The 13,824-nt window shown below is 58.1% G+C and overlaps 2 protein-coding genes and 1 pseudogene across 2 annotated transcripts; all 3 read right to left on the reverse strand.

The window, feature by feature from the left end:
* Window positions 1-939: 939 nt before the first annotated feature.
* Window positions 940-2,968, reverse strand: LOC115618417 (prolactin-releasing peptide receptor-like). The gene is made up of 2 exons (XM_030509966.1): window positions 2,566-2,968; window positions 940-1,574 (listed from the first exon to the last, which is right to left on the reverse strand). Exons 1-2 carry the CDS (start codon window positions 2,964-2,966, stop codon window positions 941-943), a joined length of 1,035 nt encoding a protein of 344 aa, XP_030365826.1. The 5' UTR covers window positions 2,967-2,968; the 3' UTR covers window position 940.
* A 104-nt stretch (window positions 2,969-3,072) lies between these two features.
* Window positions 3,073-7,221, reverse strand: LOC115618573 (annotated as a pseudogene).
* Window positions 7,222-10,983: 3,762 nt separating this feature from the next.
* Window positions 10,984-12,213, reverse strand: ADRB3 (adrenoceptor beta 3). The gene has a single exon (XM_030510284.1). The coding sequence runs from the start codon at window positions 12,211-12,213 to the stop codon at window positions 10,984-10,986; it is 1,230 nt and encodes a 409-aa protein (XP_030366144.1).
* Between the last annotated feature and the right edge of the window lie 1,611 nt (window positions 12,214-13,824).

Here is a 13,824-nt window from a genome sequence, read left to right on the forward strand (position 1 = left end):
CATGTATAGGTATATGTACAGATGTATGCACAGGTATGTACATGTACAGGTGTATGCATGCGCATGTGGCATGTATAGGTGTGTACAGGTGTATGCACAGGACTATGTATGGGGTGTGCATGTACAGGTGTGTGCAGATGGATGCACAGGCATGTACATGTGCAGGTGTGCATATAGGGTGTATGTATGTGACAGAGGTGAGGCAATGGGCATGGTTCACAGGGATGTGTGTGGTTTGTGTCCACACGGGGCAGCACATTCGGGAGCTCTGAGGCACCAGCGCTTCTCCAGCACCAATCTCCAGGGAAGATGCCATTTCCCAAACCCTGACATTGATTTAATGGGAAATGGGCTCTTTGCCATCAAAGGAGCAGCTACTTCCAGCTGGACTCCAAGGAAACCCACCCACCCCTTCCCCACACAGTTTTGAGCAAAGCAAATCATCACTCCCTCATCCCATCCCATCCCATCCCATGCCCTGCTCCCAGGGATGCAGCGATGCTCTGGTCCCCCCCTCGCCTCCTCTGAAGCCCATCAGCATCAGCACAAGTGTCCACCAGCCCTTTGGACTGCAGCATCTTGGGTGCTGGGAGCCCCAGTGGGTGCACCTTTGGGACCCTCATAGGAGAGATGGGACCATGGGGGTGCAGCCATGGGTGGCTGGGGTGATTTTGCGGGGGGAAGCTGCAGGAAATGCATTTTTGTGGTCTGGAGGCAAAGGGAGCTTGGGGAATGTGGGAGCGGAGCTGAGCACCCAAAGTCAGGGCAAGTGTAGGGAAGGATGCTGTAGTGAGTGCTGCAAACCCCTGGACAGGATGAAGGACTCTGTTTGGTTTCAGTCCCATGGGCAGGATGAGCATCCCCAACCCCTCGGCAGCAAGGAAAGCTGTGCCATATGTGGGACAAAGCACATGGAGAGTCTGGGAATGGGAGCCCGGCCTCAGAGCACACCATCAGCAGTCCCACAGCTCTTGGCAGGGATGATCTTCCTCTTGCAGGTGAACATCTTCCGGAGCTCCCCACAGAAGCGGTCGTGGAGCCAAGCATAGAGGAAGGGGTTGCAGCAGGAGGAGCTCATGGCAAACCAGTGGCAGAGCAGCTGGATGAGGAGGAAGTAGTGCTTGTTGATGAGGTTGATGTCGATGTCGCGGATGATGTTGAAGACGTGGATGGGGAGCCAGCAGAGCCCAAAAGCCACCACCACCAGCACGATGAGGCGGAAGATCTTCCTCTTCCTCAGGCGGTCGAACTGGGCCTGGCTCTGCGTGGGGTGGCCGGGTACCACCCGGTTCCTCAGCTTCACCGAGATGCAGATGTAGGAGAGGGACACGGCGGAGAGGGGCAGGATGTAGGTGACGATGAGGGTGCCGTAGGCATAGGCCAGGCGCTGCGTCTCCTCCTCCATCCAGAACTCCTCGCAGATGACAAAGCCCTCCTGCCGGAACTCCACGTGGTACGTGTGGGCAATGGCGGGGGCCACCAGCCCGCAGGACAGCAGCCAGATGCCCCCCACCACTGAGATGCAGCCGGTGACCGAGATGCGCTTCTTCAGGGGGTGCACGGTAGCATAGTACCTATGGGGAGAGAAATGGGGAGCCTGAGCCCTACAGCATCCCGGGAGCAGATGGGGACAGCAGCATCCCATTGCCACCAGGGCACTTCTGCTGGTTTGGGAAGCGGGGCCGGGCATGGAGCATCCCTCCCGCAGGCTGGAGACCAGCAGAGCCCCGGTGCAGCCACATCAGAGCTGGAGGATTTGGACTAAGATGATCCATTTGCAATAAGCCCCAATGATGCTTTATGGTGTGACTCGGGGGCTGCCTCTTTGGCAGGAGAACTGAGCAAATTGCTTTCACCTCCCCAAAAAAAGAGCTTTGTTGAGGAGCAAAAGCAGCACGCCACCACACTGGGGGACATTCCAAGCCCCCGGTGAGGGCTGCATGGCTCCAGCACCAATCCAGGCATTCCCAGCTATTCCACTCACATCTCTTTTCTCTTTTGCCCTTCCAATTGTGGTCCTGCCCCACTCTCCCCCATGCGCAAAGGAAGACGAGAGGCACAAGAAGCCATCTCAGCGCTGCCCAATGCAGGGTTGGAGCATCTCTTCCAAGAGGAGGTCTCTATGGAAACGTGGTGTTCTAAATCAGCCGCCGTCAGACCCGCTCAGGGAGGCACAAGTGCTCTCCTCCACCCAGGGGCCAGGACACAGCAGGATTTCAGTGCAGATTTACCCAGCGAAGAGTGAAGAACCAGGCACAAACTCCAACAAAACCTTGTGTGAGAGCCGGGAGCACAGACCCAGCTGCGGGCGATGGGATTTTGATAGAGAAACAGCTTCATGCAGGCATCAAACTGCACATCATTGCCCAGGGCACAGCAGCAACCAGCCAAGCATCCCCACCGTGCTTCCTCCACCCGAGGCCAAGTCCAGATGCTAAAGAAAAGGCTGCAGAGACACTGCAAAGATCCCCTGGGTTGTTTTCTTCTCCCTTTTGGCACTTTAAACCCCAACCTGAGCGAGCAGCAGGTTCCTGGACCCCCAAAACCAACCCCACCAACACTTACCTATCCACCGCGATGGCTGTGAGCGTAAAGACAGAGACATAGACAGTCATGGGCTGCATCAGGAAGACGAAGTAGCACAGGAACCTCCCAAAAACCCATCCCTGGGGGTTGAAGGCATAGGCCAGGGTGAAGGGCACACACGTGGCGCACATCAGCATGTCGGAGAACGCCAGGTTCCCAATGAAGAAGTTGGTGATGTTGTGCATCTTCTTGGTCCTGCAGATGACGTAGAGCAGCAGGTAGTTCCCGAAGATGCCGATGAGGACGACCAGGGCATAGCAAGGGATGATGAGGGGCTTGAAGGCCTGGATGAGCTGCACCCCGGTGAACTGGGCACTGGTGTTGGAGCAGTTCTGCAGGGCGAGCTCATAGATGGTGGTGTTGGCCCCGTCCCCCTCCATGGCTGTGGATGTGCAGGCAAGTGAGAAAACCCCGTCTCGACCAGCCTCAGCACCCCAAAATACACCAGTGAGGGGTTTCAGGTATCCATGGGGCACATCTTGCTCCTCATCGTGGCTTTGTAGGGCTGCCCCCCGCTTCCCCACACCCGGAAAGGCTCCTTGGGATGACGGCTTTGTCCTGCAGGCTCCTATGGAGGGGAAAGAAAATCAGGCTCAGGAAAGGGGTGATGCTGATGGGGAGGGAGGGATAGACCGTGGCTCAACAGCAGCTATGGCTTAGCAGGGAGGAAGAAGAGAAGGAGAAAAGCATCAGGGCTGACCATGGGATGGCACTTACCGAGATGTGGTCTCATCAACAGCTCTTTCAAGGAAGCGCTTGCAGCTCTGCCCAACGCAGCCAGTGCGAGAAGCAGCTCCGGCAGCAGGGAAAGGGAAGCGGCAGCTGAGCAGGAAAATAGCTCCTGATGCTTCTGGAAATGCAAAAGGACATTCACGGATGAGGAAATGAAGAGGCTCGGCCACATCTGCACCGCCCCAAAGCGCCCGCATCCCGCTCATCCATCCCCATAACCACGTTATCCAGGCTCTCCTCAAGCAGCAGCCCAGGGGCTCAGCGAGGCGCTGTCACAGACCCCAGCACCGTCCTGCCAAATGCAACACCAGGTATGCACATAATCAGCTGTGAAGGGAAGGGGATGGGGGGTAAGGAGGAAACTTGGGGGCAAAACTTAGATCATTCCTGGAAGGCAGGTCCCTGTTTTCCCAGGATGCTTCTCAGGAGTGCAGGCAGCACCATTCCCATCCCTATACACAGCGCTCACTCCGGATCCCATCCCTGCTCCCGCATCCCTCCTGCCACTGAATCCTCATCACCCACCCCAGACCAGCTTTCATTTCCTGGGCTATTTCCATGTGTTATCTCCTGCTTTTTCCCGGCACAGGGCTTGCTGCCCTGTTTATTTATCTCTGTGCCAGATGCTATTTCACCCTTAAACCCTCACGTACCTCATCTAGTGAGACCAAAACCCACTGGGGAGCTGCACCCAGTCTGTAATGTGTCTCAGCAGCCCCCAAAAAGCTCCACAGCCCACATTGGCATTAACTGAGGTCCTAGATGAATTCCCATGCACCCTGCCTGCCTCACCCCATGCGTTTACAAGGCTCCCAAGGGTGAGATGTCTTAATGAATTTGGCAGCTTTCCACTTAACAGCGTGTTGCATTAGGAGTAATGAATTCATCAGCCTTTATCCCTGCTCTCCCATTACCAGGATCTGCAGAACACCCCTGGGCTGGATGCTCCAGCCCCCCCAAGACACATTCAACACAAGCAGCAGGGTGCAAGGGAGAGCCCTCACCCCCTGGGCTGTCACAGTGATGGGGTCTGAGCAATGACAGGTCCCAGAGGTGATGCTGGTGGGGAAAATAAGCAGGAATCACTTGTTCCAGAGAAATAGGTGATGGTTTTGGCTCTGATCCTCCCTCTACAAGGAGCACACTCAGTCTTGAGTGCTGGGAGTGAGGCGAGGGCAGGGAAAAGCTGCTCAATACAGAATCATCAAATGGTTTGGGTTGAAGGAACCTTAAAGCTCATCCAGCTCCAACCCCCTGCCACGGGCAGGGACACCTTCCACTAGAGCAGGTTGCTCCAAGCCCCTGTGTCCAACCTGGCCTTGAACACTGCCAGGGATGGGGCAGCCACAGCTTCTCTGGGCACCCTGTGCCAGGGAAGAGCTTCTGCCTAAGAGCTCATCTCAACCTCCCCTCTGGCAGCTTTAAGCCATTGCTTTGCTCTCCCATATAGTTTCCCTCCCCTCCCTCTCCCATTCTAGAGCTCAGCGCTGTGCACAGCAGCCGCTTCCCACTCCCTATCCCAGGGCACATCCCAAACCCGCACACAGGGAAAGGGGCTCAGGGCACACACTTGCCTTGCAGGAGGCGAAGCCTGTATCCGATGGCTCTATGATCCTGCCCCCTTGTGTGCCCAGGCACAGCGGCTGATGTGCTGCAGCCCATGCGTGCTGGAGCTGGTGTCACCCAGGCCCATCTCCAGCCTCTCCCAAGCCATTACATGACGAGAGCATCCTTCCCCCCGCAGCACTCAGCTCAGCCCCGCAGCTTTCTCTGGTATAAGTGGGGAGAATAAAGACAGCCCCGTGTGCTCCCTCTTCCCAGCCCACCGATGTGAAGTCAATCTCCTTACAAGCCAACCCCGCTGCCAGCTAACAGCGGAATTATAATGGATTGGGGCAATTTTCTCCATTAGGAGTTTTAATCACATTACTGCAGTGGCTGCTCATCAGGGGCAGCTATTGCCTGCGTTTCCCTGGATGCCACCAAAGCAGCAACACAACTTTGCCCTGTTGATCCCAACAGGCGATGGCCAGATGGGAACAAAAGGACCATTAGATGGGAACTCGCAGGATAATTGGTGCCGGGGCTGTGCAGAGCATCGTGTCCTCCCCCTGAGGAGGTGGCGGGGAAACAAACCTCATCTATATACATTGGGGATGGGAGACCCTCTGAACCCCCTTGTGCTGGCATCAGGCATCAGCTGCAGCTCCCCACTGGGACCTCTGGCCCCCCAGACCCATGGGTCAGCAGCATGACCCACAGCACTGCAGGGATTGCATATATGGAATAGGTTTTCCCAAGAGGATGCAGAGAGGGACAGAGCTGGGGCAGGAATTCAGACCAACCCCAAGGTGCTTGCGCTTTCCAATTGTTAGTGCAATAAAAGCGGGTAAAAAAGAGCATTTCTGGGAATATGGTGGGAATGGAGGGGGCAAGGAGAGGAGACAAGAGGTGACACTCAAAGTTCAGGCAGGTTGTGACCCTCTGCAAGGATCTGTCCCATTCGGAATGAGGCACTTGCAGCTCCTGGCACAGGGTGTCCCCACAGTCCCACCATCCACTCCCGGCCTTCTCCAAGATGCAGCTCTTCTGTGATGCTCCATCATCATCCTCATTGCCTGCGTCTTCCTCATGGGCTTCGGAGCCAGCATCATCTTCCATTGGGGAGAGGAGATAGAGCAGGAGCAGAGGTGAAACCTCCTGGGCTCAAACACAGCCAGCAATCCTACCCCACACCATAGGGAAGGGCAAGTTCCCCATAGGAACCCCAAATAGCCCATAGAAATCACCTAGTGTCCCATGAAGACCCCAGATTGACCTATAGGGACCCCAAATCACCCATACAAACACCCAAGTGGCCCACAAGAGCCCCCAAGTGCCCATAAGGGGCCCCTGAATGTCCCATAGGGACCTGAAATCAGCCATAAAGACACGTGAGTGCCCCATAGAGATGTCCAACTGTCCCATAGGGACCCACAAGTGCCCCATGGAGACCTGAAACAACCCATAGAGACCCCACAGCTGCAGAGATGGAGCAGGGAGCCAGCACAGACCACTGTGTTGAGGCAATGAACACAAACAAGCCCTTAACCCACCCCACAGACCAGCAATCCCTCCATCCCAGGGCAAAGCAGCCCTTTTGAGGGTAGGAGCTGCCACTGAAGCCATCATGGTACCCAGGAGCATCCCCACTGCAGCCCCACAGCACTCACGGGTGATGCGCTCCCCGCAGAGATAAACAGGCCCAGATCCATGCTGGAGCATGAAGATGATGGGAGGGACCAGCTCCAGGCCTTGGAGGTTGATCTGCAAAGAGCCAGAGCTCAGAGACCCCCCAACCCCAGCGCAATTATGGGGCAGGGGCTGCCCTTACCATGGGGAGCACCGAGGGCTGCAGCGCCGCTATAGGCACCGGCATCAGGTCTCTATAGGTGTTTTCAGACTCAGCGGCCACCATGTGCATCTTATCCTTGGCATCAGCCTCCAGGCAGATCTGCAGAGCCAAGTAGAGACCCAGCCATCAGCCAGCCCCATCGTGGGCCATGGGCTCCTTGGCAAGCCTCAGATCTCACCATTCACAGTAGGATCAAGTGCTCCAAGAAGTCATCGTCCTCCAACACGCAGGTCTTGATGTCCGGGCCCCGATGGCAGCCTGCAGGGACACAGCATCATTTATGTGCAAGCTTCCAGAGAGGCTTTCCCAGGTTCACACTCAATGGGAAAGAGGGAATCCCACTGTGCACACCCAGCCCTGCTGCCTGAAGAGCACAGACACCATCCCCGTGGTCACTCCTGCCTCCAGGTCCCATCAAAGCAGCCTGGAACATGCGGCTCCGTACCCCACAAGGCAACAACTTGTCTGTCGTCTGACAGCGACATGGATAAGTAAGAAGATTTGCCCATCTTCCACAGTGGATCCAGCACCAGGATCAGCAGGAACCAGCTCCAGAGGAACAAACAGCAGAGGAAACGGTGCTGGGCTGCTCTGGAGCAGAAACACAAGGAAGAAACATGACTTTGGAGCACTCTGCAGCACTCCCAAAAGCCCGGAGCCAGGGCAGCAGCACGCAGGCAGGATAACATTGCTAAGTGAAGAATAAAACCTCCCAGCCACTAATGCATCCCCTGGGGAAAAGAAAAGCCAGGTAAATGCATTTACACACAGAATGAGCTCTAAGAGGATGAGCAGCCTCCCTGCAGCAGCGGAGCACCATAAGCAGAGGTAGCTCAGGACGCTCCATGCACCCTCCCAGCACTAAACAGAGCAGCTAAAGCCTCAGGGAAGCATTTAGCATTGAGAGAGCTCTTGAAAGGCCCTAAATGCCACATAAGCATCAAGCCTGCATGGGTGGTTCATCCAGCAGCACAACCCAGCACAGGGATGGGGTGCTGGAGGGAGCCCCATATAGACCACAGCGCCCATCCTTGCACATACCTAGCCAAAAAGAGCAGCACCAAGTACCTGAACCCAGTTCCTGCTGCTAATATAGATCTGGGGGGGTGCCAATGGAGGTGTGGTTTGGGAATGCAGCTCAGGTGCTTTTGGGGACCAATGGACTCACCTCCCCATCACTGCACCCAGAAGCACCTGCAGCAAACAAGTAAACCCACCTGAGCAATCTGGGCTTGATGGAGAGGACATGAGCCCTGCCAGGACATGCAGAGAGACCTGGGGACCTCCATTCCTTGGGATAACCCCCCCTTCACCCCCTGCCCTGGGTATTGCCTGTGGTTTGGGGGGTTTCTCATTAACACAGTGGCTAATGAGCAGGTCCTGGGTTGGTGTTGGGCTGTGTCCCCTCAGCAGGTCACTGAGAGGACCTCAGGGAGGATGGGGACACACAGGACCTACTTGTGCTCAAGGATAAGGGACCAGCCCACAAGAACCATCAGAGCCACCAAACTGGTGGCTCTGAAATGGAAACAGTCACCAAAAGCTTCGTTTTTCTCTTTATTTGGTGATTTCATCCTTGCTGGGTATGAAAAGCAAAACATGCCAAGGGGGGATCCCAGCGGGGACACACTGTAGTCCTTGGGGATGCAGCTGGATCCCACAGGCTCCATGTGGGAGCTGGGGCTTCCCTGGTGCCGGGTGATGGCACAGGGCACATAGCTCAGGGTGCTGCGGGTGCATGGGGTGTCCCATTGCTCCAGGCATCACCAGCACGGGGCTCTCTGCCTCTCCCAGTCAAGAGGACAAAACCCTCTGGAATCATGGTGGGATGCTGGTGCCGATGTCCTGGTGCATTCCCAGGCTGGCAGGTGCTGTGCATGTCCTATTGGGGTGCAGGGAGATGTGGCAGAGCTGGGGCATGGCTGGAGCATGGCTTTTCCCTGCTACAGCCCCGGGATGCACCCCAGAACCTTGGGAACGGCATATGGCAAAAAGCATCCCTGTGCTTGGCATGGATCCGAAGGCATCGCAGAATTCCAAAGGTTTATTTCACACAGAGGGTGGGGGGAGACAAAACAGGAGGGAAACTTGACAGTCACTGTGACATATTTACAATGAACATTATCCCCAAAGCCACCGGTGTGGGCACAGCCCGTCTGTGCATGGACCTGAGCTCTGCTCCCACCGCAGCATCCCAGGGATGCGCTGGCCCTGCTGTGGTCCCCCATTGCCCTGGCAGCACAAGGAGGTTTGAAGCTCAACCTCCGTGTAAAAGCCCTTGTCCTGCTGCCCCTTGTACCCAGATCCAGGCTTTGGGAAGGAAACCATCCTCCTCCAACGCTGCTCCTCCAGCTTCATCCACCCATCCCTGAACAGCACAAAACCAGGGATATCTGCCCCCAACAGAGAGGTGGAAACAGGAGGAGATGTGACAGGAGCATAACCACAGGTTTTGCCCAGTTCCCCATGCTCGGAGCTCCCCTTGCTCTCCGGTGCTTCTCCTTTGCTAAAGGCACCCAGCCCTGGGAATGCAGCGATGGAGACCCTGGAATGGGCTTGTGCCTGCAAGAGGCTCTTCTCCTCTTCCTGATGGGCTTCCTGAGCCTGGGATGATCGGGGTTCTTTGTCCTTCCAGAGAGCAGATCCACCACGTCCTGCTTCCAGCCTGGAAACACCTCAGATGGGAGCCAGTCCCTGTCCTCACAGCGAGCACAGGCACGTCCCCAAGGCTGCGCTGCCCCTTGGAGAGCAGCTCAGGAGCCTTTTCCCAACTGGCTCCAGCTCTCCAGCACCAACAGCACAGAGGAGCCAGCTCCCTGGTCGCTGCTGTGACCGCGAGCGCTCCCGGGGGAGAATCCCTCTGCTCCCCATGCACCGGAGGATCCTTCCAGCGCCGTCACCCCCAGCGCTGCTCCTCCATCCCCTCCGCAACGCCCGGCCCTGCAGGAAGAGGGTGGGAGGTGATGGAGCATCACCCATGGGGCTCAATGAGGCTGCATCACCCTGCGGACAGCGACACAAAGCCCCGGGAGGAAGGGGAGCAGCGGGTATGGATGGGGATGTACACAAGCCAAGGAAGCTGAGGAGGGTTAAAGCACCCGGGGTTAAAGCAGGAGGTGTCAGCAATGCTGACGCCAGGCTCATGTGCCCAGGGCAGGCAGCGGCCTGAGGCTGGCCAAGGGCTGCTCCCCAGGGAGGGCAGCAGCCAAAGCGGGCAGAGGAGATGCTGCGAGGGACGATGGCGTGAGCTGAACACAGCAACAGGGATGGAGAAGTGCTCCCTGCATCCCTCTGGAAGCACACATGCACTGGGAGCACACACTGCACTGGGAGCACACACTGCACTCACGCTCTTCCTGGCTTTCGGCTGCTCCCAGTCAGATGGAAGGACCCTCTGGTGTCTCTCTGCCAGCAAACCTTGAACAGGAGAGCATAGTGTGTGAGGAGCCCAGCCCCTTCCCATGATTGAGCACCCCATGTTCCCAGTGCGGGCGAATCCTTCCTTGGAATACCTGCACTTCTCTGCCAGCAGCAGCTCTGCCCGTGCGTGCTGGCAGGAACCTCTCCTGCCCTCGGGCATCAGGAAGGGCTTTAGACCAGAGAAAGCTGCTTTAAACCCACAGGAATCAGAACAATTCAAAACCCAGAGGAGGGGGAAACCCTCCCTGTAGTTTGCAGAGGGTGTGGAAGTCCATGTGAGGGTGCAGAGCCACAGCACAGGCGCATCCCTGCCTGCTCTGCCCTGACTGCGGCTATGGGAAGCCCATCTCCCACCCGCGGGGCCGACAGAGAGTGATAAAATAGATTCCCTTCCCAGATTTTCACTCTGTCAGAGGGCAAAGCAACCCATGACAACAGGAATAGCAGCCCCAGCTGCGTCACTGCAAAGGGATTTCCCATGTTTTCCTTCTTTAACAGCAAAAAGAGGGAGAAGGGAGGGGAGGAATGTCAAGCTTTGGGACTCATTCAGCTGGTTTGCTTCCCTATTCACCACCAGCGTGTTTTCTTTACCCTGGATCAGCAGACCCCATCCTGGCAGCCTTGGGAAGAGACAAGGCAGGAGCAGAACCCCAGTTTTGCAGCCCAGAGAAAGGACTGGGGCTTTGGGGCAACCTAAAGGCAGAGGGCAACGATTCCCATGCACCCCACGGTCTGCCTGCCCTCCAGCTCCTCATTGCACCATCAGACCGTGCCCCTGCCATCAACAGCCCTTCTGTTGCACCCCAAAAGGCTGCTCCCCTGAAGCCTCCCAGTCGAGTACCCACCGGTACCTACTCATCAAGCTGTGAGCACAGCGTGGTCTGGGCGCCCTGCAGCCGATGGCCACTGCCCTGGGACAGGCTGGTCTCCTCCGTCCCGCTGCCATCCTCCCCGGGGGCTGCCGCTTTGCTGACCCCCAAAGGGCCCCCCCGGGGGCTGAAGGCACAGGGGCAGCGCTGCAGGTCCTGGGACACGGCGTGGAGCCGGCGGTCGGCGCGGCGCGGGCAGCACAGCAGCTTGCGGAAGGCGCTCCTGAAGTCAGGGCTGCGGCAGTAGATGATGGGGTTGAAGCCCGAGTTGATGTAGCCCAGCCAGTTGAGGAAGAGGAAGAGCTGATCGGGCACCATTGGCCGGCAGAACACCTTGATGATGTTGGCCACGAAGAAGGGCAGCCAGCACAGCGTGAAGGTGCCCATGATGATGCCCAGGGTCTTGAGCGCCTTGTGCTCCTTGATGGCCAGCAGACGGGAGGGACGCCTGCGCCGGCTGCTCCTGGATTTGGGGTTGGGGGGCTCCTGCAGGAACCTCACCTTGTCCTTGCCAATGAGCTGGATGTGGCGCGTAGCCACGGCGAAGACGCGGACATAGACAAAGATCATGACGAGCAGGGGCACGTAGAAGGAGATGGTGGAGGAGATGATGGCGTAGGTCATGTTGGTGACAAAGTCACAGCAGCGCGGGTCATCGTAGCAGCGCATCGCCTGCTCGTCCGCCCCGTCCCGCCACCAGTGGTTCATGATGGGCAGGAAGGAGATGAAGGCAGAGATGGCCCACACCAGGCACACCACAGCCCATGCCCTGCCTTTGGTCACCAGCGCCTCGTACTGCAGCGGGGACATGATGGCGAGGTAGCGATCCACGGCGATGGCGCACAGCGTCTCGATGCTGGCCGTGACACACAGCACGTCCAGCGAGGTCCACAGCTCACACACCACCGTGCCGTAGGGCCAGTGCCCGCTCAGCAGGATGGTGGCCCCCGGTGGCACCACCAGCAAGCCCATGATGAGGTCGGCGCAAGCCAGCGACGTGACGAACACGTTGGTCATGGTCTGCAGCCGCGGCGTCTTGGCGATGGCCACAATCACCAGCAAGTTACCGGCCACGATGACGAGCACGGTGAGGCTCAGGGCAGCCCCCAGCACCCACTGCCGGCTCAGGCTGGCGGCCCCGCTGCAGTTGCCGCCGCTGCCCAGCGCCGCCGTCCCCCAGGCGCTGCCGTTGCCCGCGGGCAGGGGGCTCATCTCCGCCGGACCGAGGCGGGGGGCTCGGCCGCTGCGCCCCGACGTGCGCACCCCGCGGCCGCCGCAGCCCGCAGCAGCCCTCGGGGCGGACCGGCGGGGCCGGGCTCCCCTCCACGCCGCTCCCCGGGACGCTGCTGGAGGAGGAGCCTTTAAAGGCTCCGGGCGGCCCCGCTCCGGAGATCAATGAAAGAGGAGCGGGCTGCGGCACCGCCTCCCCCCGCCACTGGCAACCCCCGGCCCGCCCCGCTCCGCTCCGGCAGCCCCGACGTGCGCCCGCCACCGTGCGCTCCAGCCCCTCACTGTGTGCTCCAACCCCTCTCCATGAGCTCCAACCCCTCTCCATGGGCTCCAACCCCTCACCATCAGCTCCAGCCCATCACCATGAGCTCCAGCCCCTCACCATGAGCTCCAGCCCCTCACCGTGTGCTCCAGCCCCTCACCATGAGCTCCAACCCCTCACTGTGTGCTCCAGACCCTCACCGTGGGCTCCAGCCCATCACCAGGAGCTCCAACCCCTCACCATGAGCTCCAACCCCTCTCCATGAGCTCCAACCCCTCTCCATGAGGTCCAACCCCCCACTGTGCATTCCAGTCCCTGACCATGAGCTCCAGCCCCTCACCGTGTGCTCCAGCCCATCACCATGAGCTCCAACCCCTCACCATGAGCTCCAACCCCTCACTGTGCATTCCAGTCCCTCACCATGAGCTCCAACCCTCACTGTGAGCTGCAGCCCCTCACTGTGTGCTCCAGCCCCTCACCATGAGCTCCAGCCCCTCACTGTGCCCAGGACTTTACTGGAGCAAACCCATGCACTCCTCGCCATGCTCAGGCTCTCCGCAGGCTGTCACTGGAGGGGACAATGACACCTCGGTCCCCCCGACATCAGCAAAGGGATGGTGAGATGCCAGCCCCACTCCAACACACACCATGCAGCACATCTCAGTCACTATTTCACTTCCCCACTGCCCAAACCTCCTCCTGGCTGATGGAGGGGAATGGGCAGACCTTTGGGTGGGTGCGAGTGTTCTGGGGACCCCCACACTTCTTCCTTTCTCCCACTGGGAAGCCACCTCAAACTGGGAGGCACTGGGCTGCTCCAGCCCCATTGCGGTGCCCAGCTCCGCTCCTCCTGCGGGCCCCTGGGCAGGAGCGGGTCATATTTTCACTATCAGCTATTTATACAAATACTGGAAGTTCTAAGACAGGCGCTCTCCAAATATGGGAGTTTGAAGCTTCAGCCAAATGGGGGAATGTTGACAAAGAGGGGAAAAAAAAAAAGGATGTGTAAAAAATTATCCACTTGGCATTTCTTCCCATTCATGAGTGAGCAGAACAGAGCCCCGGGTTTACAAGCTGGAGCTTTACAAGACTGTTTTGGTTCATCAAAGCACTCAGACGAGGGTTTGATGCAACCCGGTTTAGCTCCCAGCCCTGGCATCAACTGCTGGCTTGGGTCAAGCCCTGGCCTTGCTATTTAGGGGCTATTTGTCCCTCAAGTGGAACAGCACAAAGAAGATGTGAGCAGGAAAACTGGCGTCGTTTCGGTGTGGCCGCACATGTAACCCCAGCACCAGCATCACACGGGGGCACGGCTGGGTTCTGTGTCCGAG

The sequence above is a fragment of the Strigops habroptila genome, chromosome 21 (assembly GCF_004027225.2).
Source record: "Strigops habroptila isolate Jane chromosome 21, bStrHab1.2.pri, whole genome shotgun sequence".
NCBI classification, from domain to species: Eukaryota; Metazoa; Chordata; class Aves; order Psittaciformes; family Psittacidae; genus Strigops; species Strigops habroptila.